The sequence below is a fragment of the Chiroxiphia lanceolata genome, chromosome 2, assembly GCF_009829145.1.
Source record: "Chiroxiphia lanceolata isolate bChiLan1 chromosome 2, bChiLan1.pri, whole genome shotgun sequence".
Lineage (NCBI taxonomy): Eukaryota > Metazoa > Chordata > Aves > Passeriformes > Pipridae > Chiroxiphia > Chiroxiphia lanceolata.
The window spans coordinates 5,629,743-5,656,108 of NC_045638.1; the positions used below are offsets into that span (position 1 = coordinate 5,629,743).

At 42.6% G+C, this 26,366-nt stretch overlaps 1 protein-coding gene across 6 annotated transcripts in view; it reads right to left on the bottom strand.

The window, feature by feature from the left end:
• Positions 1 to 6,830: 6,830 nt before the first annotated feature.
• The window catches only part of HSF2BP (heat shock transcription factor 2 binding protein), a 30,273-nt gene continuing 10,737 nt past the window's right edge, over positions 6,831 to 26,366 (bottom strand). For 4 of the 6 annotated variants that reach the window (XM_032679997.1, XM_032679996.1, XM_032679999.1 and 1 more), the window contains 5 exons: positions 26,130 to 26,279; positions 22,144 to 22,282; positions 20,389 to 20,506; positions 16,197 to 16,300; positions 6,831 to 7,567 (listed from right to left, as the gene is read on the bottom strand). In XM_032679997.1, coding sequence (XP_032535888.1) covers positions 7,359 to 7,567; positions 16,197 to 16,300; positions 20,389 to 20,506; positions 22,144 to 22,282; positions 26,130 to 26,279 — 720 coding nt within the window. In that variant the 3' untranslated portion in view covers positions 6,831 to 7,358. Of the gene's footprint in view, positions 7,568 to 12,954; positions 14,137 to 16,196; positions 16,301 to 20,388; positions 20,507 to 22,143; positions 22,283 to 26,129; positions 26,280 to 26,366 lie in introns of those variants that run through there. The other 2 variants (XM_032680000.1, XM_032680001.1) reach the window with 2 other exon arrangements.

Genomic DNA, 26,366 nt, shown 5'->3' on the forward strand with positions numbered 1-26,366 from the left:
ACTGCACAGGGAACTGAATCCACATCCCCTGAGTCCCAGACAAGCCCAGCAGCTATGCCCTCATCCTGCAGGGCTGCATCTCCAGCCCCAGCAGGAACCACGGAGACAACATCTCCTGGCCACCAGTGGAGTACAAGCTGTATGATCCTGTGCCCACAGAAACTGAAAGGCAGGTCCAAGAAACTAAAATTTAGTAGCAGCAGAGCACTTCAGTGGAAATGCTTAGTTTGTGTAGTAATCATTGCTTTTTTGTGGCATTACAGCAGTGCCTTAGAAACATTTTCCTGCCCTTTCCTCTGTGCTTCTCCTCTGGCAGTGAAAACCTTTTATCAGTGAGAAGGTTGCGGGTGGGCCACCCCCTGCTGCAGACAGCCGGTACAATAGAAGCTTCCTATCACTTCAGAACCCTCCATTATAATTAAAAATTAATGGCAAATGCACTTTCTCCCTTTCTCAGCCCTGAAAAATGTGAATCATTCTGGGGACAAAAGCTTGTGGGATACCAAACACTTTCCGTTAGAGGCTCAGTACATGGCTCCGCAGCAGCTCCCGCATCAGCGTCGTTGTGCTCTCATGCTTGTAATGTGCCCTTGAAACCTCCCCTCTCCCCACGCCACTGACAGCAGCACTATTGTTTTTAGCAGCCCAGCTTTTCAGCTGACTGCAGGATCCCCAGAGGCCATCCCCTTTTTCCTGACTGTGCTCCAGGTTGCTGTCTGTGCCATTTGGTCCCTCGGCATTTACAGCCAAGAGGGCACCTCCTTTCCCTTGGCTTCCTCCCCTGAGATCTGTCTGCTGCCAGATGAGCTGCCTGGGCACTGGAGACGCTGGCTGTGGCTGACAAGCAATCTCTGAAGGTTTCCAGGGCAGTATTACACGCCGTCAGCTTTGTTAGAGCTGAAAGCTCGGCAGTGAATCAGGACTGCACAGGACACCATTGCTAGAGAGGCTTCCTGAAGGGGCTTCCTTACTGGAACACAGGTGAGTCACCACACTCAGCTGCTCTTGTCTCCAAGAAATTAAGCTGCTGCTGCACCAGGGTACTGGCGATGTTCACGAAAATCATCCTGAAGGAAAAAAAAAAAAAAAAAACAGTTACTGCAACACAAAGAAGAGAAAGGATGTTTGGGAAGAAGAGCCATCGCTGTCGGTGGCTTCTTGCTGCTGAACAATTTCCGAGTGCATGCAGAGTTCTGTGTCTCTTTGTGTCAGGTATGGGAAGAAGTGTCCACTGCATTTTCCAAAATCCTAGCACCACTTTCTGGCACAGGTAAGGCCCTGGTGCTTTTGGTCATCCCTCCAAGATAAGGTAGCTCCGGACACTCATTAAGGTCCACGTATCCCAGTGCCCCCCAGCTGAGCAGAAACATGCTGCCCCAAGGCTGAGCACTCCTCAAATCCCAACCATGTCTGTCCCCAGCCCTCCAGTCACATCCTCAGAGACTTCACTCCCTCTTACCACTGGCTCCCAGCCCGCTCTCAGGCAGCAGGGGCCAGCCACAGCCTGGGGTCAGGAGTGCCTGGCTGTTGGCCGTGGGCTTCCCAGGGCTCTGCTGGGTGATTATGGTTTGTCTAACCCTCTTCCATGGCCACTCATGCTGTGGAAGCAAGAGATGTTTGCCTTGAAAACTCCAGACAGCCCACACAGCACACGGCCCTTTTGCCAGAAAACCTCCCTGATGTCTCCTCCCAGTGCCATCATCAGCTGCGTGGGGGAGCTGCCCCTGGTGTGCCAAAGCTGTCTGGCACCTGCTCAGTCCAGCCCTGGGGCACCTGCCCAGCCCAGTCACGCTTAAAAGCAGCTGAGGAGGCAGACGAAGACAGAGTGAAGCCCTGTGGGTCCTCGAAGCCACACGTGACAGTTCCTTGTTGTCATCCCACGGCTCCCTCCAGGCCCAGCCTGCTTGGGCTCCCTCTCCCTCCACCAGTTTTGTGGAAACTCCCCTTTCAGCAGAAGCTGCCTTTCCACCCACCCAAAATCAGTCCCTTTCCCATTCACTGCACTCCTCATGCCAGGAAGCCCCACCAGGAAAGGCACCACCTCGAGGGGCCCCAGCCCTGCCTGCCCTCAGCGCCCCAGAGCTCTGCTCCCTGCTTGGACTGGCCTGAGGACGCAGCCCCCACGTCTCTCTTCCCTTGCCATCACCATGGCATCACCTTGTAGTTCTTCCTCCTCTAATCCAATGTTCTGGCACATGCCTTGGAGTACTGACACAGATCCAGACTCCCACCACAGGGACTTGGAGGACTTCTTACCTCATCAGGATGCCCTGACTCTCCCTGGGCTTTGGACGTCCACTATCCTCTCTTCCCCAAGCCAGCAGGTACCAGAAACCTACAGCCTGAAGAAGTGCTCCTGAAGACCTTGTGCTGCACTGAAGGGCCCAACCAGCCCTACAACAGCTGTGAAAACACCAGGAGCCACAACAGCAAGTGCTCTGGTAATGCTGCAGCACATTGCTGAGAAGCCAGGGGCTGGTTGCATTCACCAGCTTTCACACACACCATGGCTAAGCCAAAATGCCCTTGTGGTTGCCCCATCCTTGGTAGTGTTCATGACCAGGCTGGATGGGGCTCTGAGAAACCTGGTCTAGTGGAAAGTGTCCCTATCCATAGTAAGGGGGTTGGAACAAGATGATCTTTGAGGTCCCTTCCAACCCAAGCCATACTGTTAATCTATGAAATTTATTCTGGACACCATAGACCCTGCTCAGGAGGAAGGGGTGCAGATCCAAGAACTGAGCTTTTTTTCCTACATTCTCCATTTCCTGTTCTGTGCTAGTACAGGGTGACTGCTGCACTTTATTTGACCCTGGCAGTGATATAACCACAGAATCAAGGAGGTATTATCTCTGCAGAGAGCTTCAAGCAGCTCACTTGCTCTCCCAACACCCAACCCATTCTCCTGCCTCAGTTCAAAGCAAGACTCAGGTGGCATGAAAGCCTCTTAGGCAGCTCAGTCAGACCTGACCTTCTTCATCCACCTGGCAGAACCTCCCCCAGGTCACACAGCACCTCACCCCACGCTGAGGCTCACACCAGCCTTGTCCTCAGGGATTGCTGCCTCTCCTGACTGCAGCCCAACAGCACAGAAAGTGAAAACCATGTGCATTCAGAAGAACTCAGCACCTGGCATTTGGAGTGCTTTAACTGCTGTCGCGCCCACAGTAAAAATTATAGTCCCATAAATTACACGTGTAACTACAGTTTGGTCAAAGTCTTTTCAAGGTTTCCGACCGAGCAAGTTATAGGTTGTAAAGGTCATCATAAAGCACTGGAGAAGTTAAAATGTGTATTACCACAGGAGTTCTCTAATGACTTTTTATCAGCTGTAACTTGTAACTCACGTATACGAGAAGAAACCTGCAGTTGCCAAAGTTCCTGCACACAAACCAGGAAAATTACAGAACAACACAGGCATGGCCAGATGGAGCTGCAAATGAGATGCTGTGAAGAGAAAGGAGAGGGGCAGCTGTGCTTTGCGCATCTCTTAACTTGTAGTACAAGCCTTGGGCAGGGGTAACAGAGGAAACAGAGGTTCCTTATTCCCCAGTAAAATTCCTTTCTCCCGCATCCTTGAAGGACTGGAGGCCGTAGGGGAGATGAATCATACAATATTGCAAGACTTGTAAAATCTTATCAATTCTGAAGTCCAATTTGTGCTAATCAGTGCATATCACAAGTGCAAGTGATAACTCAAAGGAGCAGTTGAACGGTGCAACCAGCTGAAATTGAATCATCTGAAAAGTTCACTTGTGGCCACAGGACCAAATCACCACCTCCCATTTTTCCTTAAGAAGGTCTTAGTTCCCTCTCTTAAACAGCCATAACTGGGCAGCTGGTTGCTGTTCCCATCCAAAATCTCACAGTGCTCTTTGAAGATGCCAGGCCACTCGTGCCCAGGGCACAGAGCCACAGGGGGAGCTCTGCCTTCACACTGGGCCTCGCTTTCTTCTGCTGAGCTTTTCCAGTTTCTTTTCAGCCGGCCAAACATTGACCTGAGATACCACACAAAGAACTGGTGGGGCAAAACATTACATAGCTAAATTTCTTAAGTTACAGGACAAAAGTTTAGGGGATCCTAATTTATTTTCCTTTTGCATCTGATTTATTGCCAGCATCAAATATGAAGAGCCAGTACCTCCCAGGAGCATCAGCATGGACATCATTTCAGTGCTCTGTATATAGACTGAAAGGAGCCAAGTTCAATTTTAATCATGCAGATAAAACTGTGAGTAAACCCTTTCTTCTAAGAGTTTACAAAACAGATTTTTCATCTTTCGAGATAGCTCAGCATGAGAGTCAAGCTTTGCTTTCAGTTATATGGGAATAAATCTGGAGTAACTCTGATAATCTCAAAGGAACAACAAACTCACGTTTTCTCCTTCACTGAAGGTCTGAGATTGTGCAACAGAGGAAACAGCAATGCTAGATTAACTCTGGACTTTGAACACAGCTACTGAAACCAGAGCTTTGCCAGTGTGAACCCCCTTTACTCCTGTGAGATAGTAATGCAGTTAATCAATTACTACACAGAAGAATCCCAACTTCTCAACAGGATCTAGAAAAAGCAACACTCCAAAGCTGGTGTTTCCCAAAGCACAGGCTGAACTCTTGATTTTAAATGGGTAAAACTTCCTAATGGTCCATAGTTTCAGACTGGAGCAAAGTAAAAGCTGAGATTTACACTGCATGTGTTGACCAGTCTTTAACTGCAGCAGCCCTCTGTAGTGTCATATTGTGTCCTGTGTGCCACCCATTGTTCAACTTCATACATAAAGCTTTGACATGCTCTGAGTTTTCAGAGCTTCTGTATCTAGAGACTTTCTTTTATTCATAACCTGTCAAAAAATATGTCTTTCAGGGGAGAGGAAGATTCAAAGGAGATCCACAGCTATTTAACAGCCTAATTTCTAGCACTAACCACATGAAGACAAATTAAGCCTTTAAATACTCTTCTCCTCTGAATAGGGATTTCTTGAGCTTATCAGCACACAAGATAATGGCTCATGGTACAGTCTGCAACTAGTAAAATCCATCTCATTTCACCAAAACATTTAAATATGAGACACTTTGATGATATTTCAACATTCTGAAATGTTAAGGGTTAATTAAGGTTTATCCCTGACTTCTATCCACTCACCTTCAGCACAGTTTGACTCCAGTGACACTTTTTTTCCCCAACCCAAAAACTATTATTAATTTGCTTCCCTGTAATAACAAGTTGCCCCCCCCAAATGTTGTCTTTTTTCTTTTCCATAAACCCACATAAAGAATAAAAACTATAACATTAATTGTGAACTTTTTCTTATTTATCAGTCTTGCATAAGGAAACACTTGGTACAGAAAAAAGACCTTCTCAAGGTCAGTGGATCGTTTGACTCTGAAGAAACAGTCCTGGCAAGCTACACCTGAAAATAAATTCACCTGGGAGACACTGAAAGACTCATCATCAGATCTCAGCAGCTTGCTGGGGAAAAACTGTGGTGTCTGAAATCACCTATTTCAGCACAGCTTTAAATGCTGACCATGCAGTGGGCACACAATTAAAATGAACAGTCACAATGGTTCTGTTTCCTGATTTCACATGGAAATGAGGTGCAATTGCACTGCCAGTCCCTCTTATAACATTGGGTTTGTCAGTGGCCCATCACCCCAGTTTACTAACCTGGCCCTTCACACTGACCCTTGTGTGGACTTGGTTTCAGGTTGGGAAGGGCAGGGAAATTTTCAAGAAATATCTCAAGGCCACAGGACACGAGGCTTCATCAGCTCTTCTGTTCACAGAATTACTTTTTTCTTCTTCTGTTATTTACTGGCTTCCAAAAGTTTGACGAAAGATCTTCATGAGCAGATAGCAATTAAATGGAAAGTGGATGCCCTTCAGTGTTTCTTAAAATTGAACACTTTCATGAGTTGATATTCCAGGAAATTACCAATTATCATCTTGATCCCTTTAGGATTAAACTCTAGGAGGATTAACTAGGATAGCAAGATAAGAAAACAAATCCAAAGAAATCATGCTTTACAGAAGATTTAAAGCCTTCCAAAAACCTGCACTTGGTAAGTTCAATGTAGTGTTGAATCAGACACAGCAGAACCCCAAGCAACCCGCTCATGTGTGTGAGATCTCAATCTTCATCTTACAGCCCCAAATCAGACTGCTACCATCTGTAGCATTTGAGCCAAGTAATTTTAAGCTGATTTGTTACATTTCTAACTCTGAACACTCATCATTCTGCAAACAGTCTAATGGGAGATGCCCTATACCTTAACTTACACATTTTACATTGGTCTTCCTCCAAAGCTGTCAGGCACAGTATTTAAATCCTATGTGTTTTCTATATACTTGAAGTTCACGTTGTATTTTGTTAATACATTGGGTTCCCAGCTGAGGTGCAATAACTTCAAGTGTGGAAAAAGGTGCTACCCCAGCACTGCACTTCTCATTTGCTGTTCCCTTGAACAGCCTCACCTAACTGGCCCTGTTTTTGTCATCACAGAAATGGATTCTATTTTTTTCTTAAAAAACTATGAATTCCAGCAATGCCAAGTACACAAGTGTTTGCATTTACCCCTGAGGTAAGAAAGCTCTACTCAGAGGCTCTAACAAACACCACGGTTGAGAGAGGAAGTGATGCTGCTCACGACAGAGCAGGAGTTCACTTCAGCCTCTTCTCAGCACACAACTACCGTGGGCAACAGCAACTTATTTTCCTTTCTCAGGACTTTTCTAAAAACAACAGCTCAGTTTCTAGCATGCCTGGCAGCCACAGATCTGGGCAACTCGCAGGTAAGAGTGGATCTGAATACAAATTTTGAAACCAGAATCCATTACATGCTACAGAATTTCAGTTTTCTTTTATTAGAATAGCAAAAGAGAGGTGAGAAATAACAACAATAAAACTGGAAGTGGGGTCCATTCTGACACAGAAGAGTTATGAAAGGCAGCAAAGTTTTCCTCCCAGTACAATAATTCTTCAGGATGGACCAAAAGGATTTTTATCACTGCCATAAACTATGTATTATCAGTGAATGAGAAGACTCTTTTACTCCCTCCAGACAGCAAACTGACAACATAACCTGGACCATTTTGGAAACCCGTTATCAACAAAATCCTGCTCAAAGAAATTAAGTCTGTCCCATCTCTACCAGATCCCCTAAGATTATATTTGGGCAGCTAAAACCCAACATGTTTTCTCAAGTGTAACTTCAGTCGGGTTACCTAATTTCCAAAAAGGATTTTGTCAGAGGAACTACAGGCAGTGGTCTTTTTTTCAGTCAAACCCATCTCCAACAACTCTTGCAGCACAAAAATATATAGGAGAGACGTTAGCAGTTGGTGTCATAAAGCCCTTCTACGCTTCGTACTCAAATATTTTAAGATCTTCAAGTAGTTCTTTTGCAAGTGCTTGCAGATCTGCATTGCGGCTCTTTGACAGGGCAAGGATGCGCTGGAATGGCAGAGTATCCCTCATCTCAGGAGCTGTCCTGGCCAAGACTTCTGGCTCCAGGATCACCGACTGCAGGAGCCTCAGAGCATGAAGGCAAACTTCTGTGTCTGGGTCTAAAAGCAGGAAACAAAAACATCCAGGGTTTGTTACGAGTCCAGAAAGGCAGCGTTAAAGGTCTACAGTGCCATTCCTCATGACCCACCAGGTGGACAGGGAATAACCCAAGGGTCATAATTCCCAGCTGGCATTTGGTGCTCTAAGAGTAACCTGAAAACAACATCTTGATCCTCTCTCAGCAGCCTCTGCTCAGCAGTGGTTGGGAGGGAGAGCTAACGAGGAACCTTTCCCTTGTTTTTCAAATGTTGAAAATACTATAAAGCAGGGAATTTATCTACTTGGATTTATCCAATCAGTACCCAGGATGTACTGTTGGATGGAATCCAATTTAAGAGCAGAACAAGCTACATCCCATGATTATTCAAACTTAAAAAACAAACAGACCAAGGAATCAAATCTGCAGTAAATCATCAGGCTTTTCTTTCATTCCTTTTTCTGCGAGCCTTCGGATTTCTTCAAAGCTCAATAAAATATTAATCTTCATAAAACTTTTTAGTAATCATGTATCAACCTTTCAAGTGTTTAATTCAGTCTACACAAATTGAAATGGGTACTGGAGCTAAGCACTGCTGCTCAGGAATGCAAGCAAAGACCTTTGACTGACTTAAGCCAGGAAGACGTGCAATAACTCCACTGCTAAGAACACAGGATGCATTTTTAATTAACTGAAACATTAGGAGCATTATATTTTAATCATTCACAACAGTCCATTTGCATTTAGTGGTTTACAGCTTTATCAAAAGCACGTGGGAGAAAGACTTCTCTATTCTGTACATTCCAAATGAAAATGCCTAATATATTTTTATGGCTGAAGTAGTTATTTGCCCCACATGCCGTGCATTTTTAATGTGTTTTTCATTAGCATACCTAGTCTTCAGCATGCTTTAGATAAAGCATTGTGCAGAAACACTGAGAAAATTAATTCAGATCCCTTTGTGCACAAAATCAGCAGAGAGGCCAAAATCTCACTGAAGGAGCACAAATGCAGTGCAGTGATAAACCACTCTGCACTGAGGGTGAAGGAAGCATTTGTTGGGCTGAGGTGAGTTCTTTCCTTTCCTGGCTTATTCAATACCTAACACTGGTGACCTGAAAAAGGACTGAGGAGAATTATTCATTAAAGCACAAGGGTTGAAAGCACCCAGGGGGCAGAGAACAGAATGTGATGGACAGTGAAGAAGACTATGGCTTTAAGCATGACTGCTAAGATGGGGATTTTTAAGTAATTCTCAGCAGCACGTGGCTGAAGTACAATATTAAAGATTGTGACATCTGATCTACACCCACAAGCCAGGTACTCTCTCTCTCTTCCTTCATTTTCCATCATAAATGGAAAAAAATCAACCCCCTAAGAAAGGAATTCTACTTTCTCTTGGAAAATCATCAATAAAACCCCAATGATTAGTGCTGCACACCCCACAGAAGTGGGCACACCCATGGTACAGCCACTCCTATTGCTGACACCCAGGCTGAAGGCTCCAAGGAGTCTCTTTCCATCATCATCTCCAGCATGATGTGACTTTCTGAGTGATAAGCAGCCACAACCCATAGAGAAATGCTGCAGCTCAGCCTCAGAGACAGCAACACTTTATGTCCAATTTTCTGGGCAGCAACACTTCAGTGAATCCTTTTAAAAAAACACTTGGGTGCAAGTTTTGGCTTTCAGACTTATTCTGAACTAATTAAAATATGACTAAAAGCCTCAAATTCATTCTCTCACTCCTTCCATTTTTGTCTCCATACCTGTCACAGTTTTTTCAGTTTTTAATGCCTCTTTTTTTGCCACATATAATGTTCAAACTCTGCACACATCACCTGCCCCCTTTTTCTGTACTTAGAATTCTGTGTTTATTCACCAGAAATAGCAGCCACAAACTATAGCCCCAGAAGAAAGAAGCTTTGGGGAGTGAAATTTACGTAGTTCCTTACAATCTTACTCCTTGTGACATTATTCCTCCATGAAATAAAGCCATTAATACTTGCAATGGCTTGCAGTACTGCTGGGAAGCTTCATATATGTAAGCTGAAAAGAGCTTTTTTATCAATACTGTTACAGGCATCGATGTTACTGTTATCTGCAAGTGTTCGAGGGCTGTAGAAAGTAAAGAATTGATCAGGGAAGAAGCGTTAGCAGGGGAGCCAACAGAAGTGAGGATTTGTAGGAGATCAGGAAATGATTTCCAGCTTGACAAGCAAGGACATTTTCCAGTAAGAGCAAAGAGGTTCTAGGAAGAACCTCCAGCAGCAGCCAGGGAAGCTCAACGGCTTGAGTCACTCAAATGAAGAACAGATCAGGCACGTGGGCACACAGCAAAGGAAGGAAATGATCGTGCACCAGAGGATGACTTAATACACATTTAACCTCAGATTGCCATTGTTTTGAATGTATTCTGAGATGTTCCCAGTTAAATAAATACATATGCCTTAAAATACACTCCCTTAGGATTACATGTGGTTTTGAGAATACTACTTATTACGGATAATCATGTTTCCTAAGAGGATTTAAAAAAAAAAAAAAAAAAAAGCAAACCATAGAATCTTTTTGCTTGTCTCCAATATCATTAGGGACTTTTTCTAAAAGCCCTGTCTACAGACCACTCAGGAAAATGTAAGGAATCTTCATTATTCAGCATTATATTTATCTCAATAGCTTCCAGATTTAGTCATTTCTACACTAGCTGAGTAACATTTTGTTTGTACAAGATCAAAAAAAAAAAAAAAATCCTTTTAGCTGTAATCACATCACTGCATCACATCCTCCCAACAACCAGCACACGCATCTCCAGTTAAAATTTCAAAACTGTAGCCGTTATTTCTGGGGAAGAGGGGGAGAAATCAAGCTGCTTGCCTCAGCCAGGGATCACAAGCGTAGCACAAACCTGCCACCACCACAAGATGCTGATGTCATTTTACCAAGGTGTTGAAACTGCTGGAGTTTGCTGACGTCCTGCCAGCTGCCAGCTCTACCCTTTGATGTCACTGGCTGTCACTCACTGACAAAAGTACCCGATGGCGTGGACAGATTTTAGTCACATCTGTCATTAGCACCGAGCTCTCAGATGAACCGTTCCCCGCAGAGGGTTTAGGTAATGGCATTACATCAGTGCTGAACAGCTTATCCACAGTTGCCTCTGAGCTGTGTGAACTCAATTTACACGTGGCCACACCACTCCCTGGCCACCTGAATGCAAGGTTTATTGCCAGCAGGCTGTTTACAGCTATATCTGTGCACAAGAGCAGAGGAGTTCACAAGGCCAAGTGCAAGGTTCTGCACACGGGTCAGGGCAATTCCAGGCACAAATACAGGCAGGGGGATGAATGGATTGAGAGCAGCCCTGAGGAAAAGGACTTGGGGGTGCTGGTGGATGAGAGACTGGAAATGCCCCAGGCATGTGCACCGGTAGCCCAGAAACCAATGGTGTCCTGGGCTGCATCCAAAGCAGTGTGGGCAGCAGGTGAAGGGGGGATTCTGCCCCTCTGCTCTGTCCTCTGTCCTCGTGAGACCCCACCTGCAGCGCTGCATCCAGCTCTGGGATCCCCAAAATAAAGAGGATGTGGACCTGTTGAAGTGAGACCAGAGGAGGGACACAAAGATGATCAGAAGGCTGGAGCATCTCTGCTATGAAGACAGGCTGAGCTGGGGCTGTTGAGCCTGGAGAAGAGAAGGCTCTGTGGAGACCTTAGAGCCCCTTCCAGCACCTAAAGGGGCTACAAGAGAGCTGGACAAGGACCTTGTACAAGGGCATGTAGTGACAGGACAAGAGGCAATGGCTTTAAACTGGAAGAGGGTAGGGTTAGATTAAATATTAGGAAGAAATTCTTTGTGTGTGTTGTAAGGCACTGGCACAGTTTGCCCAGAGAAGCTGTGCCTGCCCCATCCCTGGAAGTGCTCAAAGTCAGGTTGGATGGGGCTCTGAGCAACCTGGTCTAGGTGGAAGGTGTCCCTGCCCATAGCAGGGGGATTAGAACTGGATGCTCTTTAAGGTCCCTTTCAATTCAAACCATTCTGTGATTTTACAATTTCAAAAGCTTCCCACCACTGCTGTAGGTGTCATTCAACTCATTTACTGTCTGATTCCAGCAGGAAGGGGGATCTGCCATTCAGCTTTTCTTTTTTATGAGCCTGTCACACTTATCTGTGTTCACAGAATATATCTAACAGAGACAGCCAGGGCCACAGCTTCCCCCAGGTGAGATCCCTTTGCTTTGCCAATGCTGAAGCAGCACCTGCAGCAGCAGAGAGTTTTCCACGCATTTTTGTACTGCTGATAGGTCTGAGGAGATAAGAAATGTTGCAGTTAAGATGGTCTGTGGGGAAAGCGCAGGGAGAAAAATAACAGGCTGAAACGTGGCAGAAAAATAACAGACTGAGCTTTGCTGCTGAGATTCCCACAGACACAAATGCCCTTTCTCTCTCTGCAAAATATTTGCCCCAGCTCCTGTGTGACAGCTGGATTTCCTTCAGCCTCCTCCCTGGCCAGGTGGCTGCTCTCACGTGGAGCTCAGCTAACAAGAATTCCCCACTCTCCTGTGAGGACAGCCACGCTGCACCCAGCTGGAGCTCCATCCAGGCAAGTAGCTGAGTATGGAAAAGGACAAGCATTCAGTGAGACTCCCCCTGGCCTCTCCTCCAGCCTCTCAGCTCACTGTGGCTCGGGGCCTTCCTGCGTCAGAGCTGACATCTTCACATTTACAAAACGGGATGTGATTTAAAGGGCAAGAAGGCAACCCCCTTCTTAAGATTCATTGCATAGTCTGAAGGGTATGAAAGTGTTGAGCACTTGAAAGACTGGTAACCTGAGGTTTTGACTTATGAACGAAAATTTGTTTTAATACAGACATCGGTTTATAAATATGAGGGTTCTGTTTGTCCAGATGTCTTTTAAATAACATGCTGCCATGAAAATAACCCGAATTTTCAAAAACTCTCACAGCCATAATGAATTCAGGCAGAAGAGCAAGGCATTAGAAGCCTTCAGGGTTAGTCATGAAAAGCAAATATTGAAGGGTGCAGGCAGCAAAATGAGAATGTACTTCATACATGCATTTATAATAGAGACCATCATCTGCAAGGAATTTGGATAAACAAGGTTAGATTTCCATGTGGAACTGTGGTGGAGGAAACTCAAGGGCAAGATCTAAAATTAGTCATACATCTCTTTTTGTCTTCTGTTTAATGAAGTACCTGGAGCAATTTCCCAGCTATAGACCAGAAATGTCACTGACATAGTGACTCTGAATTCCACACTTTCTCGTGTATCCGAAGATTTTTTTAAACTGCATTCAAAGAAAAGGAAAGTAGGGAAAAAACCCCAAAATAAAGATGCATAACCATTAAAAAAATACAACTAACAAAAAACCGCACCCAAATGAACAAAGCAGAGAAGAGCCTAGACTCCTTTTCTCCAGCACTCATTTGTTGGCAGATGTTCTGCATGATCAAAACTGAAAAATCTAGTCTTTATTATTAATATGTGAGCTGACTGTGTCTTCTTATTCTTCAAAAGATCCTTGGCAAAGTCCCAGTCTACCTCTTTGGGAATTACAGGACGGAAGTCTTATTGCATCTATAGATGGAAAGCACCAAAAAAAAAAACCTGACAAATCCCAGGTGGATTTCTACCCAAAATGATAAAGCTTCTTTTTCTGCTGCTGAGGACGGGGCTTCTTTAAATCTGAAAGTTATGTGAAACTCTCAGTCAAGACATCAACACAGGGACAGCAGCTGATGGAGGAAACTAAAGCTGCCTGTTTTCTCCAAGATGGGAGCAGCTGCTCTGCAAACAAATGGCACTCCAGGAAAAGAGAACTCTGTTGATGCCACAAGCTGCTCCACGGACAGAAATCTGAGTCATCATTCATGTGTTTTATGCTGGCACCAGGCTGGGAAGATGTAAGGAGGCATAGCTGATACCTACACAGAGGATATTCTTCAGTGATCAGTGTTGCTTATTAAAGGGTGCCTATCTTTTAGACAGTTTTTAAAAGGCAGAAAAAAACAGAAGAAAAAGATAGCCCACTTCATAAAGTGCTAAAACTACAGAGATCTGCATTACCTTCAAAAAGTGTGTAAAACATTTGGTTTTCTCCTGTGATCAGTACAGCCTCCAGTAGAAAGAGCTATTAAGAGTTCTTGTTACTGAACATGAAGCCAGCTCATCCACATTTTCCAAAGACAGTAGGACAGTTTGCTGTTCACATTCTTACTCCACTAGAAGCCTTCATTAGATTTTTTCTTCCTTTCTCTTCAATCCATGTACTCAACGTCAAGGTATTTCTCCGTCTCTTCAAAAAGCCTGTGAGACAACTTGAATCAAATCCCTCTTTGCTTCAGACACAAGAAGGGGAAATAAAGAATATCGAGTCAATTATTTGCTCTCTTCACTCAATGGGAAGGACATTCTTCTTGGGGGGACAAGAATGGGCAGAGTCTGAGAATTCCAAGAAGGAATTTGAGGGATTTATCAGCTGCGTACAAGGCAATGGGAGAAAAATGGGTCTGATGTATCTGTTGAGGTCACAGACACTTGTAGATTGATGATGGAAAAGCAAGCAGGATGATTCTCTGGAAATGAAAAAAAAAATAAATCAGAGGATGATTTTTGGGGCCTCTCTTAGTGGGAATGCTGATAAAAGCATACAAAACTGTGGAAAGCTGAGTCATCTCATAAGCCTTAATCAAAACACTCTTTGAAGAAGCTTCCTGCAGGCAGGCAGCACGTACAGGATACTCTGCCAGCACAGTGTAGAGCTCTGCTCCTGCATGGAAAAAACAAGATCTTATGCTCTAGCAGCTCCAGGTGCTTATAAGCTGAATCATGGCCAGCAGAGGCTGAAGATGCTGACCAGGGAAACAAGACTGGGAGGAAGCTACTGAATTTTGCAAGTTGAAACATTCAGAAATAGATGGATCGTAGAGAAAGCTACGGAGATCCCATACAAAATGATGGGAACAAGGCTGGGTCTTGGATCTGACCTCTTATCTGATATACCAACTAATCACCTCTCTCTCCCTTGACAGTAAACAGACTTCCTCCAAAGTCAGGAATCTGAACCAGCAGAAGTGGTTTATCTGAGAATCTCCCTCCTTTGTTGTAACTGGAGAACTTTATTATCAGAAAGTGAAGGAATTAGCCATGCCTGTCTTTCCTTTCTACAACCCAGCCATACCCAATTAACACTTCCAAATTGCAGAGAAGCCTTTCCATTTCTTATTTGCATTAGGAGCTGCAAATTAATTACAACTGTGCCCCAATTTTCATCCTCTTGTGTGACCTAGGAGCCCTTTTCAGACAGCTGACTGCATCAAATGATTATCTTGTTTCATCACAACATTCAGAAGGGCATCTTTGGGAACTCAGACAGGATTCTGGAGGGTGTTTTGGATTGGTATTTTTTGACAGAACAGCTTATGAATATATTAGCCAACATGAAGTAAAAGGAAAACCTGGACTAACTTATGTTAAATTTCTAAGCACAGCTGAACAAAGGACGACGTATTTGATGTTCTCCGAGGATATCATTTTTCTCAAAATATATTTAAAAATTCTATAGAACTGGTGTTTTCCCTTACAAGGATTACTTAATTTCCTGAGACCTCAGAAGAGAGAGCCTGTGGCATTCCACAGCAGGAAATTATTTGATGAAAAGCATGAGTAGCTACATTTTCTGTAAAATAGTTCTGGGAACTGTGAGCAATACAAGTAGCTTCCACTTTACCAACCCAAACCAAAGCTTCAGTATCAAAATAATTTCTTCAAAAAAAGCAGAAGCAATCCCTCTCACTCCAGCTGCTGTTAGTATTTTACCAGTTGGATTGCAGCACAGAGGGATAATTAACCTCCCCAGTCCTACGAACTGCACACCAAAATCTTCCCACAAAAACCTGAGAAAGTCAAGACAGATCAAGTCCAGCAGCCATTCCTAGGCAGGAGAGTGTCACAGCTCTGTCCTCACTGCTGTCCTTGCTGTCCATCATGAGCTGTGCACACACTGGCAACGTCAGTCTCTGCTGGCTCCTGCTCAGGGATTTCCAGCCTCCCAAAGAGCAGAGCCTGGATGTCACTCACGTACCTGACAGAGGCAACACGAGTCCTCGACGTCCTTCAAGTCCTGCACTGGCCAAAGACAGCTGGGAATAGCACTCAAGCCCTGCAAACCCAAATCCTATGAGAGCACAGGGCCTCTCCTCAGCTCCAAAAGGGTCACTTTTGCAATGGGTCAGTGTAATTACAGAGTTGGTTTCTTTCCCCAAAACGTGTACATTTTTCTTTGTTAAATGCTAGTGAACTGACACGTTGTTTCCCCTCAGGGTTCATTTTAAAGTTGGTATGTGAAGACACAGGTGGCTTTTTTTTTTTAATCCACTTCATCAAATTTCTCCATTGCCTATTTTTTAATTCTACCACCCACAAATTTCATTTTAACGGAATGTTACATACAATGCCAAAAGTTTTGTGGGAAGTGCACATCTCCCTCCAGCTATTTGCCCTTTTTGTTTACTTTTAATCTGCCACAAGCTAATCAGGTTACAGACATAAATTTCTGGTTTGTTATTTGCAACACCTATTGCAAATCTACGAAACCCAGAAAGTCACAATTTAAAAGGTTTTTAGAGCAACTTACCATTCAACAGCCACCAAAGCAAGGGAATAAAACCTGGACTTTCACTGATGTACTTCAAGCCTTTCAAGTTGATGCTCACATTGTAAAGTGACATTAGCATTAGCCTAGAATTGAAAGAAAAAAGATGTGAGGGCCTTTGATTTCTTTGCATGTTTTAGCATTTTTTGCCACTTGTGTCAGGCATGTACTGATGCAGAGGCCCATGCTAATAATTTATATTTTGGTAAAAGAGACAAGTCTCGAATTATATATAAGCAATGTTGTGCTTGTTTCTACTGTTTCTACTGTTAAATCATGTATTCCAAACACATGGAAAAATATGCCTTTCACACAGCCCCTGCAGCTCTTGGCTTCCAGAACACAAGCCCTGACAAAGGAGCACAGTCATAACTCCCTATAAGCAGGCAGACTGGAAATGCTCAATAAACCAGCATCTTATAATGGCAATGTTAACATTTCTTGAGAAGGTCTTTCACCCTTAATCTGTCTGACATTTGCAGTTAGAAATAAAGTGACGCAAAAAGATACTGCTGTGTTTGTGTTTTTGTGTCACTTGTTTGCTTTGTGCAGACAAAAGGGACTGGTGGTGGTTTTCCAGGGAAGAGCTGAGGTTTTGGAGTGTTGGGAGATGACATAACCCACCCCACAAGCCAGTGTAGTAGCATATTAATATCTAATAGCATATCTAATCAAACACACTCTCCTGGGTACAACATAGAAGCATTTCCAGGCCCTTTATACCACCTTCATCTCTAGTACCTGCACATTTTAGTAAGTATTTTTGGCAATAATTATTGCAAAAGTGCTTATTGAAGCAAACCCTACACACATAATTATGGGATAAACAATATTTTCTGGTTTGGGGGTTTTTTTTAACATGGAGGGTGTCTTAATCATGCACTTCATAATCTTCCTATTTGGGCAACCCAAATTTAATTAACATCTTGTACTACTGTATCTGTCAATCCTTTCTTTAAAATCTATAAAAGCACAGCTAAAGCCCCTTCTTGTCTGCCTAATACATGGGATTAGTACATAAAACGTGCTAATATCTACCAAAGTACATATTTCTTCTGGCTACTTTCAACAGCTGCATAAGCAAAGTTAAATGTTCTTAACTATTTAATTATAGCAATGAATAATTACGTATATGTTTACTGACTAACATTTACAAATGTTGAACAAACCCTACACCAGTGAGAAGAAAACCTGAAGTCTCTCACATCACTGCTATTTCAGAAAGGCAAGGACACCCATGAGATTCCAGTCCCAGCACTCATATTGATGCCTTGGATATATGTATTCCATACACATATACAATGGATATCATAGCAATTTTGGAATAAACCATAGGTTCTCCATGTAATTTTTTTATTTATATATTTGTACAAGTAAAACACAGGATTTCTAGAACTACATAAGAGAATTCCTCTTTATCAGCTTGTTTTGATACTACTGTGTGTAGAATCAGACTCATGGTTTCCCCCGATTTGTCACACGGCAATGAAAAACATTTTTTAAAATAAAAGCCAGAAAACAATTGTAAAACCTCAAAACTAAGCAAAGGCCAACCATATCCTTTAAAATAATAAGCCAAATATTCTCTTTAACTGATTAAATTACAAGTGGATGTCCTCCCATGTAACACCATGGTGCGTTTGAGAAAAATACATTGCATTTCCAAAATAATGAACAGACATTTTCAGCTGTGAGGTGTAGCTTTAAAAATGTGTCTGTCTGTGTGCATATGTATATAAGTGTATGTGTAAACATTATTTATGATAATTCCAGAGTCGATCTTCACATAACTTAGAAATTGCACTACAATTTATGGTAATTATCACAACCTTATCTCACAATTGTCCTTCATTTTGTCCTGCCTTATGTTCCTTATGGTAAGGAGAAAAGGGAGTTCTACTGACATATCTGCTTATGAAAATGTAGATTAAGGTTAATAAGCAGCTAAAGAAACTTAGAGGCAGAGAGCAATTTAAAAACAAATCAACCAACTCCCCAAACCCTTCTTTGCTGGGTTGGGAGACTGTAAAATTCCCCAAAAGGACAAGAAAAAAAATCCAGTGTTAACAGGTTTTTAGAACTGAATAGTGACAAGACACACAGGGAGCTCATGGAAAAAAAGGAACCTGATCATGGACATGAAAGGCAAACACAGAGGGAACATTTTGCACTAAAAGATTTGAGCAAATTAGGCTCCCTTGTTCAGTGACAAGGCCATGAAGAAACATCCTTTCTGGCATTTGCTCTAATGTCAGAATACAGTGATTTTCTTATCACATGACAAGTTCAGAGCAAGAAAAGAAAATGTTGGTTCTGTGGAATATCAGAAAACATTATCACTGCACCGAATTCAAGCTATTGTAACATATGCTTAACATTTCTCACTTATCAACCACCTTGTGCAACCTCTTTTCCAAGCTTCCCTCCACTTTTTAGCCTAAGAATCTGGCCTGTGTTGAATCCCTGATCCCTGCTGAATCCTTCACAGGATTGTTTATGTTATGTATATTTTACCAGTAGTGCTGTATGGCAGCCAAGTTTATATCACCATGTGTAATTCTTCTGCAAGGCAGGCAGATTTGGAAATATAATTAAAACCAACCCAAAACATAAATTCAAAAGAAAGGACCTCAGAATCCAATTACATCATCCAATTACATTAATACAAACTGAAATTATAAAGAATAGTTTAACTGGACCCATATGCACGTATTCACTTGAAATTCAGAGTGTGTGTTTGTGAGTGTGTGTAGGAACACTTTCCCCTCCCTTCTCCTCTCAAAGTCCTTTTTAATTTACAGGTTCTGAAACAGTATAGGTTCTCTTTTCATGGTTGGTTTATTGTTTGGGCTTTTTTGTTTGTTTGCTTTCTTCTGTTTCACTTTACACAAATTACCTTTTCTTTCTTAAGTGGAGGTTCTCATACAAATATTTCCATTGAGGTTTAAAAAAAAACAAACACCTACTGTTGACCTTCAAGCCTAACACCTGGGAAACAGCAATTAAGTGATCAAGCCACTGCCTACAGCACAGGCTGTTCAGCTTTCCCCTCAATACCCAAAAGGGAAAGACAAACACCTCCAGAGGGCAACTTGTTCCCCTTCTCACAGGAGCAATCACCTGACAGCACCAACTCCTTCCACTGACTGTGGGAAGAAGCCCAGGCAGTCAGCAGATGTTTGACATCTCCCTTTCTGATAGCTGGGGTTAGGTCAGATAAAACCTCTCCAGAGTGCAGACTGAGCCTGATTCTGTGCCTATCCCATACAACCTGCCTAAATGTGTGCAAGGACATGGTCAGGCTACTGTGGCTGCTGCTTGTCAGTGGAGCTGTGACAGCTGGCTGGGGTATGAATTGTTTGTGTGTGTGTTGTGTGTGTGTCTCATTTATGAAAAAACATCACAGTGGCTTAAACCACCTTCCTGACCAAATGAACCAGGTGTACAGGACCAGTGCCCACAGTTTAGCAGATGAGCCACTCATTAAGCCAAGGTAATTTGCTCAGTCAAGGCCATATACCCTCAGCTTGTAACATGTCTGTGGAAAAGGCAAAGAAAGTAATTTATTTAATCTCTTCACCAGCTGAAAACTACTTTCCAGTATCCAAACTGTGTAACATGGCCTTGCCTTTAATGCTGTATCACGAGGTCCCTTTAAAGGAATTATCTAACTTTTAACAAATTTTAGTTTGTAACCCTTACAAACTAAGAGGTATGGTGAGTCTGGCTACTAAGTAGCCTAAAATAATTTAATTTTTGCTCTTAGCAGATTCATAACTCACTTCACAAAGCAGATGTGGCATTTTACAGTCTTCATATTGGAAGGGAATAAATATGAGTCCACATTTCCCACATCCTCTGTTTTCAAATTCACATCTTCTTTATCTGACACCCAACTCACGACCCCCTCCCAAGGTAGAAGGGGCATCCCCGCTCATCTTTACAATATTATGGTGTTTAAGAAACTTCCAAAGAGACAAAAAAAATGGATAAAGCTTTGTAGCCAACTCTAGTATAGCTGCAAGGAATGCTACCAGAAAAAGAGCTTCCAAAAATTATGTTTCCTCCCCAGAAAAGGAATGATGGGAAAGTGGGAAAACTACTGTCACCACTGTGACCTACACTGCAAGATAATGCATTTCACTTGAAAGGGAAAAACAAGAAGTCATCATACACTTTAAATTTGTTACAGAGTCCTGGCTTCATGTCTCCCAGGAGGTGCATCATCGTGTCCAGTAATTCATGACTTGAGCTAACCAAGAACTCACGGCCACACGCCAGCGCGGCCACATCTGTGAGAGAGCACAAAACAGCACCATAAAAACCACGTTTCAAACAAAGGTTTATGATAATTATCAGGACTGCTAAAAAGACATGCTGCTGTGAGGAATGAACTATGGCATTTATATAAACTTCAAACTATATTCACATGTATAGCAAATACTGAAGCAGCAAGTTACACCGGTAGAGCTCCTTCCTAATTCTACTTTGGTAATTAAAACATTTATTCAGAATGGCCGGTGTCCTAATAGCAACACAGGGATTTATGAAACAAAAGGCTCTATTCACCTGCAAATAACGTGGAACTGAAGCAAAGCTGACCATTACAGGTTCCACTTCAAAGAAACGAGATTGCAGATTGTTTTACAATTGCCCGATTCAATATCCTCGGCACATTACACAACCAAAGCTCTTTTCCCACCTCTCTGCAATTGTGGCATTACTCTAGCACAAACCAGAAAACAAAATTATTTCCAACTACTCCTCCAAAGCAGACTGGCCATTGGTATTTTTCCCTTACACCTGCCCCATACTTTAGGGCATCCTTATGTGCAAGAGGTGTCTTCCAGCAGCCCAAGCTCCTTCGTGCTGTGCAACTGGCCAAGCCTCCTCCAAAACCATGAAGCAGAAGTGTAAGTAACTAGTGACAGAACCTGGTAACCAGGGACCTGGTACAGCAGATTAAACAGGTTCCTGTTCCTGACTCCTCCTCAGATAGAACCCCAATTTCCCCTCCCCACCTCTCCCACCCAGCCTTTAAACACTTTCTCTTTTCAGACTTTACTTTTGCTATTCCTTCCCCCCCCCCCCCGCAATGAAGCAGTTTGAGAGAATTGGATTCCTCCTCGGTACAGTGGCATAATGCATCACATATTGATTTTATCACAACCTTTAATGGCCCTGCAACAGCTAAAAATCACACATTCAGAAAAGTTATTCATGCAAGATTCACTTATTTGTATAAATAACCACAGCTTCATCTATCTTGCATCATGCCATTAGTGGCATTTCAATGGTTACACAGTTCCACAAAAATGCAGATGATGCATCAACCCTATTTCTCACAGCCTTGCAAGCCAAGGGGCGTCATACTATGACAGATCTGTGGCTTTCTACTTGTTTTCTGGCCCTAAAAAACAAATACTTCGCACGAAAGTCAGGTTTATTACCTTTTACTTTTCTCAGGACAGCAAAGGTACAGTCCATCTGACAGCAGCAAAATATTTAAGCAGTTTCAAAATACTTAGTCCATACCTTAAGCTGGGGCTGATCTACTCACATCATCTGCAATCCATACATCTTGAGGGTGTTGGCATTACTGGCAATTCAGAAAGCAAATTGCTATTGCTTGACATTTACAAACAAAGGTGAGCATGCAAGACCAGCAGAATGGTCCTTGTTTCGCTCCTGATTAAACAGATGTATTAGGTAATTTCAGAACTCAGTGGCTCTTACCCACCTAATCCTTAACAACGTCACAGACAGCACAGAGCCTCACAGAAGTGGCAGTAACAAAAGCTGCTAGAACTCTAAAAGAACACTGACTAAATACTTAACTTTGAAAAGCTCTATTTACTGCAGCTTCTTTGAGGCAATATAGATTCCCAGGACACGTGGATTGCTGTTCTGAGGGATAACATGAACTTACTTGTCACAATCCCTGCCAAGGCTAATACAAACTGATTTTCATCAGAATCCAAATCCTGCTGTTTCATGTCTTCACTTAGTGACTTCACAAAGCTCTCCATGGTCTGGGCAGTGATTGTGAAAAACTTTCCTGCTTTACTCTGCAAGCACGGAGGAGAAATAAGGTTACACACACTACAACAATTGTTATTATTAGATGATACAGTAAAACTGGACCATCTTCCAAATTATTAACACATCCAGTTACTCCAAAAAACAACAGAAAATACCGGGTATTCACTAAATGACGTTTGACCCCCTAAATTTGAAACAATTACCTCAGAAGAAAATAGGAAACTACTCAATGCTACATTTACTTATAAAACTAAACCACTACATATTTACCTCCTAAACTCCCAATAATATATATCAACCAGCAGAATTAAAGCTTATTTTCAAAAGTGAGAATATATCTCTTGGCTTTGCAGCAGCTGCACCAGGTATTTTACATTTACCTGAGCTATTACAGCAGCTTTTGTCAAAACCAGCTGAAGACTGGAGACTTAACATGAAATTCCTAAGAAAACCAACAAAGTACCCAGAAAAAAGATAAGAAGTGAAAGGCAGAAGTGCTTTAAAAAGGGAAATGGAGGTCTCTCTTGGGTCACAGGTTGAATTCAAGCCACCAATGTCACGTGAGAAAGATAATCATCACAAACAGGAGCACACAAACAGGAGTACGAGCTGTGCTTATGTTACAATCTTTTCCTCTCAGCTGGAATACTGCTCCATTTCCATGTCTCAGTTGAGGAAGCAGTCACTTGGTACAAAGCTAAGGGCAGGTCAAAGAGCTTGGCCAGAGGTGCAGACAGAGTCCAGAAAGAAGGATGAAGAGACCTGTTTCTGTTTATTGGTAATTCTGACCAGTAAAACACTCTTGGAACACTACTTCACACAGAGTATGAAGGTTTTCATAACCAAAACAGGGTAGCAGAGAGCCTATAATGCTGGGTTTCCCAGTGTCTTTATTAATTTTTCCATTTGTTTCATGAAGCAGCTGAAACTCTTAGTCATTCCCAGCAGTGATCCAACGGAACAGTTCAAGAAATGCCTGAACTTTTATTCCTTTTTTTAAAGCCACTGAAAATTTTAATACCTTTTCAAAATTACTGCTTTCACAATACAAGCAAAGCTACTGATAACATTTATTTATTCCTCCACTGCTGCACATTCACCACATCAAAGACGTTCAGTTGCTGTGGGGTGACTCCAGGAGAAACAGGGCACAAAAAGCAGGCTTGGCCAACACTCAGTACCTTCTGAAGTGATGCTGTGGTCCCAGAATAACAGCAATGAAGGGATCATGGGCAAAGAGGATGGAAACAACTGCATTTCTGCATGTGCTGGATGTAGTTTTTATACTTATATGGACACCACACCTCAAAGATGGTAATTTTAACACAAGCAGTGACCACAGTTCAACAAGCAGAAGGTGCGAGAGAAAATGAAGAGAGCCTACCACGAAAATACATATTCACACGGGAACATAAGAGAGTCGTAAGCACACTGAGTAGTTGTTATTTTGCACAGAAAACAAGGAGAACCTTCTCTGCTGATCTCCTGAGGTGCCACTGGTGTCCTGTCTGCTGAACCTCTTGTCCAAACAGCCATTACTTCACTAGTGCTGAGGTCCGAGGAGCTGCAGCAGAGACCCATCAGGTTTATAAATAGCAAACACTGCCTACTCTGCACAGTGTCTTATGAGCTTGGCAGTATTTCCATGGGACTGAAGAATGTCTCACCCACAGACATTGAGATAAGGGCGGTTCCGAGAGCAGCCATGAAGGTGCTTGAGCTCAGATGGTGCATGAACCCTTTGCTGTCCATGTAACTCCTGTGTGAAACCATCAGTTAATATGAGAAATTGCTACCATAAAGTCATTTGTCACCATAGCAGACAACCGAAGTAGGAGAACACCTTGTAGGATCCCAGATCTCTCAAGCTGAAGCAAAACAATGTCATTCTGAAATCAAACCTTCAGGCTGCATTTCCATGCGAGAACCACGTCATATCCGGTTGAAGCTTTTTGAAAGACATCTAAAACAATGTCATGGGAATTAATTTACTACTTTTTTGGCACATGCAGGTAGGAAACCTTGAGAACTCTCTCTCATGCTGCTTCTCTGGATGTTTCTTCAAGTTCTCTCTAGGAACATTACACAAGGGCAGAAACAGCCCCCAGTGCCTTGAAAACTTAGTTGTGTCACATTTCAAATCTGCTGCTTGAGTTTTGATTTTCCCAGCCAATATGGACACAAATGGTGTACTAGTCACTGACACCATTTCAGTCCATTTGTATTACAGGACTGTAAGAAAGACCTACTTCTGTATTGCTGCAAATACAAAAAAAAACCTTGGGCATTGTTCCCTAAGGCATGAAATGATTCTGAACTGATGCCACCTTCCCCACACACTTACACATCAGCATCCATTTTAAAGCACTCTTGGTATTCTCATCCTTTTCTGTAGTTCATGGCACCTTCTCGGGGGAAGGGGAAGATGCTACAGGCTGTGAAACTTGTCCCAAAATAACCCAAACCAAAAGCTTTGTATGACAAATCTCCCATCGTCTTTTAACGACCTGACTCATTGCCAGTTATAATCTATGGCTGACACAATGCCACACAATCCATTTATGTTTTCCTAGTAGTGTTGTTGCAAACCCAGGCACGCTTTTTACCATGTTATGTGCACCATCACAAGAAAACAAAGCCCAGAAATGTTGCCATGAGCTTCACCAGAAGTTCAGCAGTTCAACGAGCTCTAAAGGTTGCTGGAACTGATTACAGAAGTATTTTGCATTTCAAACCAACCTAAACCACAAAGTATTGCATCTTCACAGTTATGCTTTTCATGTTTATACAAATCTTCAGGTAACAGATTTGTTTTTACCTAATTCTGCTGAATTTTAATACCTAAGAAAGCTTTCAACAACCTGCCTTTTGTTGTAAAATTTATCTGCTTTATATGGTGTTTTAAGAGACTTTTTTTCCTTAGTAACTGCTTTGCTTGGATCTTGACTCACCAGAAGTTATCATCAAAAGGCATCATTGTACAGTTTTCTAATGTCCAATATTGTTGTAATTGTATTTTGGTGCATCCAAACTAGAACACCTCTTACAAACACACTACTTTACCACTTACTATAATGAACTAATCCTATTCACTCAGCTGCTCACCACGCTGCTGAAAAATCAAGCCAGAAGAAATTGTGGCTTCAGTTCACTCAGATTAAATACAGCAATTCCTTCTCATGTTGGCTGTGTCAGGAATGAAAATCGTATTTTTATCAGGCTTGTTCCTCTGATCCCTCCTAATTCCATCAGCTCCACTTGGCAGTGAAACTGTGCTAGTTGTAATATTAGCACTGTCATCAACTGTTGTTGTTTTGGAGTTTGGGTTGGGTTTTTTTGTTTGTTTTTTTTTTAAATAATCTACCTGTCCAGATTTAACATTGAAGATTTAATGAGATCCCCTAGCAGCAAGGCTCTCTTAAATTTCCAAGAGTTATGCAAGTATTAAGGCAGCACAAACACTTAAAGTAAGTTGAGAATCGATGGATCTGTCTTCCTTCCATGGAAATAGCTCCTCCAAGCTCCCTACAGGCATGGAAACTCCTGCATATGCCCAGGAATTATTTTCTCCTTCTGTTAGCTCGTGAAGATATTTACATTGTGCTGGCTGTAGCCTTGCTTCCAGTTTAACCGTGTGTGGTGGAAAACAACAACCCTTGTTTGGAAATGTGAGAATTAATTACTGCATTTATTCATAACACTTCATAACTCCAAAAATTCTTAAATGAGAATGGATGAACATGCAAACCAGAAAACATTCTTGCTGTCCAAAGAGTTTCTGAAATATATCCTGAAAGTGTGACACGCAGCAAGGTCCTTGTTTTAAAGGCCTGACAGCATTACCAGGGGTCAGCATTCACCTGCCATACTTACTCCTCCTAGAATGGTTTTCACAGCCTCCTCGTTGCTGGACACCCCCCACAGCAAGGTGCAAACAGCAGCCCCCATCTCTGTGCAATACTCTGCCTGCTGCAGGAGCTGCTGCTTGGCCTCGTTCAGCTGCTGCCTCAGGTCCAGTTTCTCCTGGAATAGCACAAGGAAATTTTGGTTGCACTTCCTATCAGCCACAAGTTTCCAGTCTAAGGGACAGAACAAGACATCATGGCCATA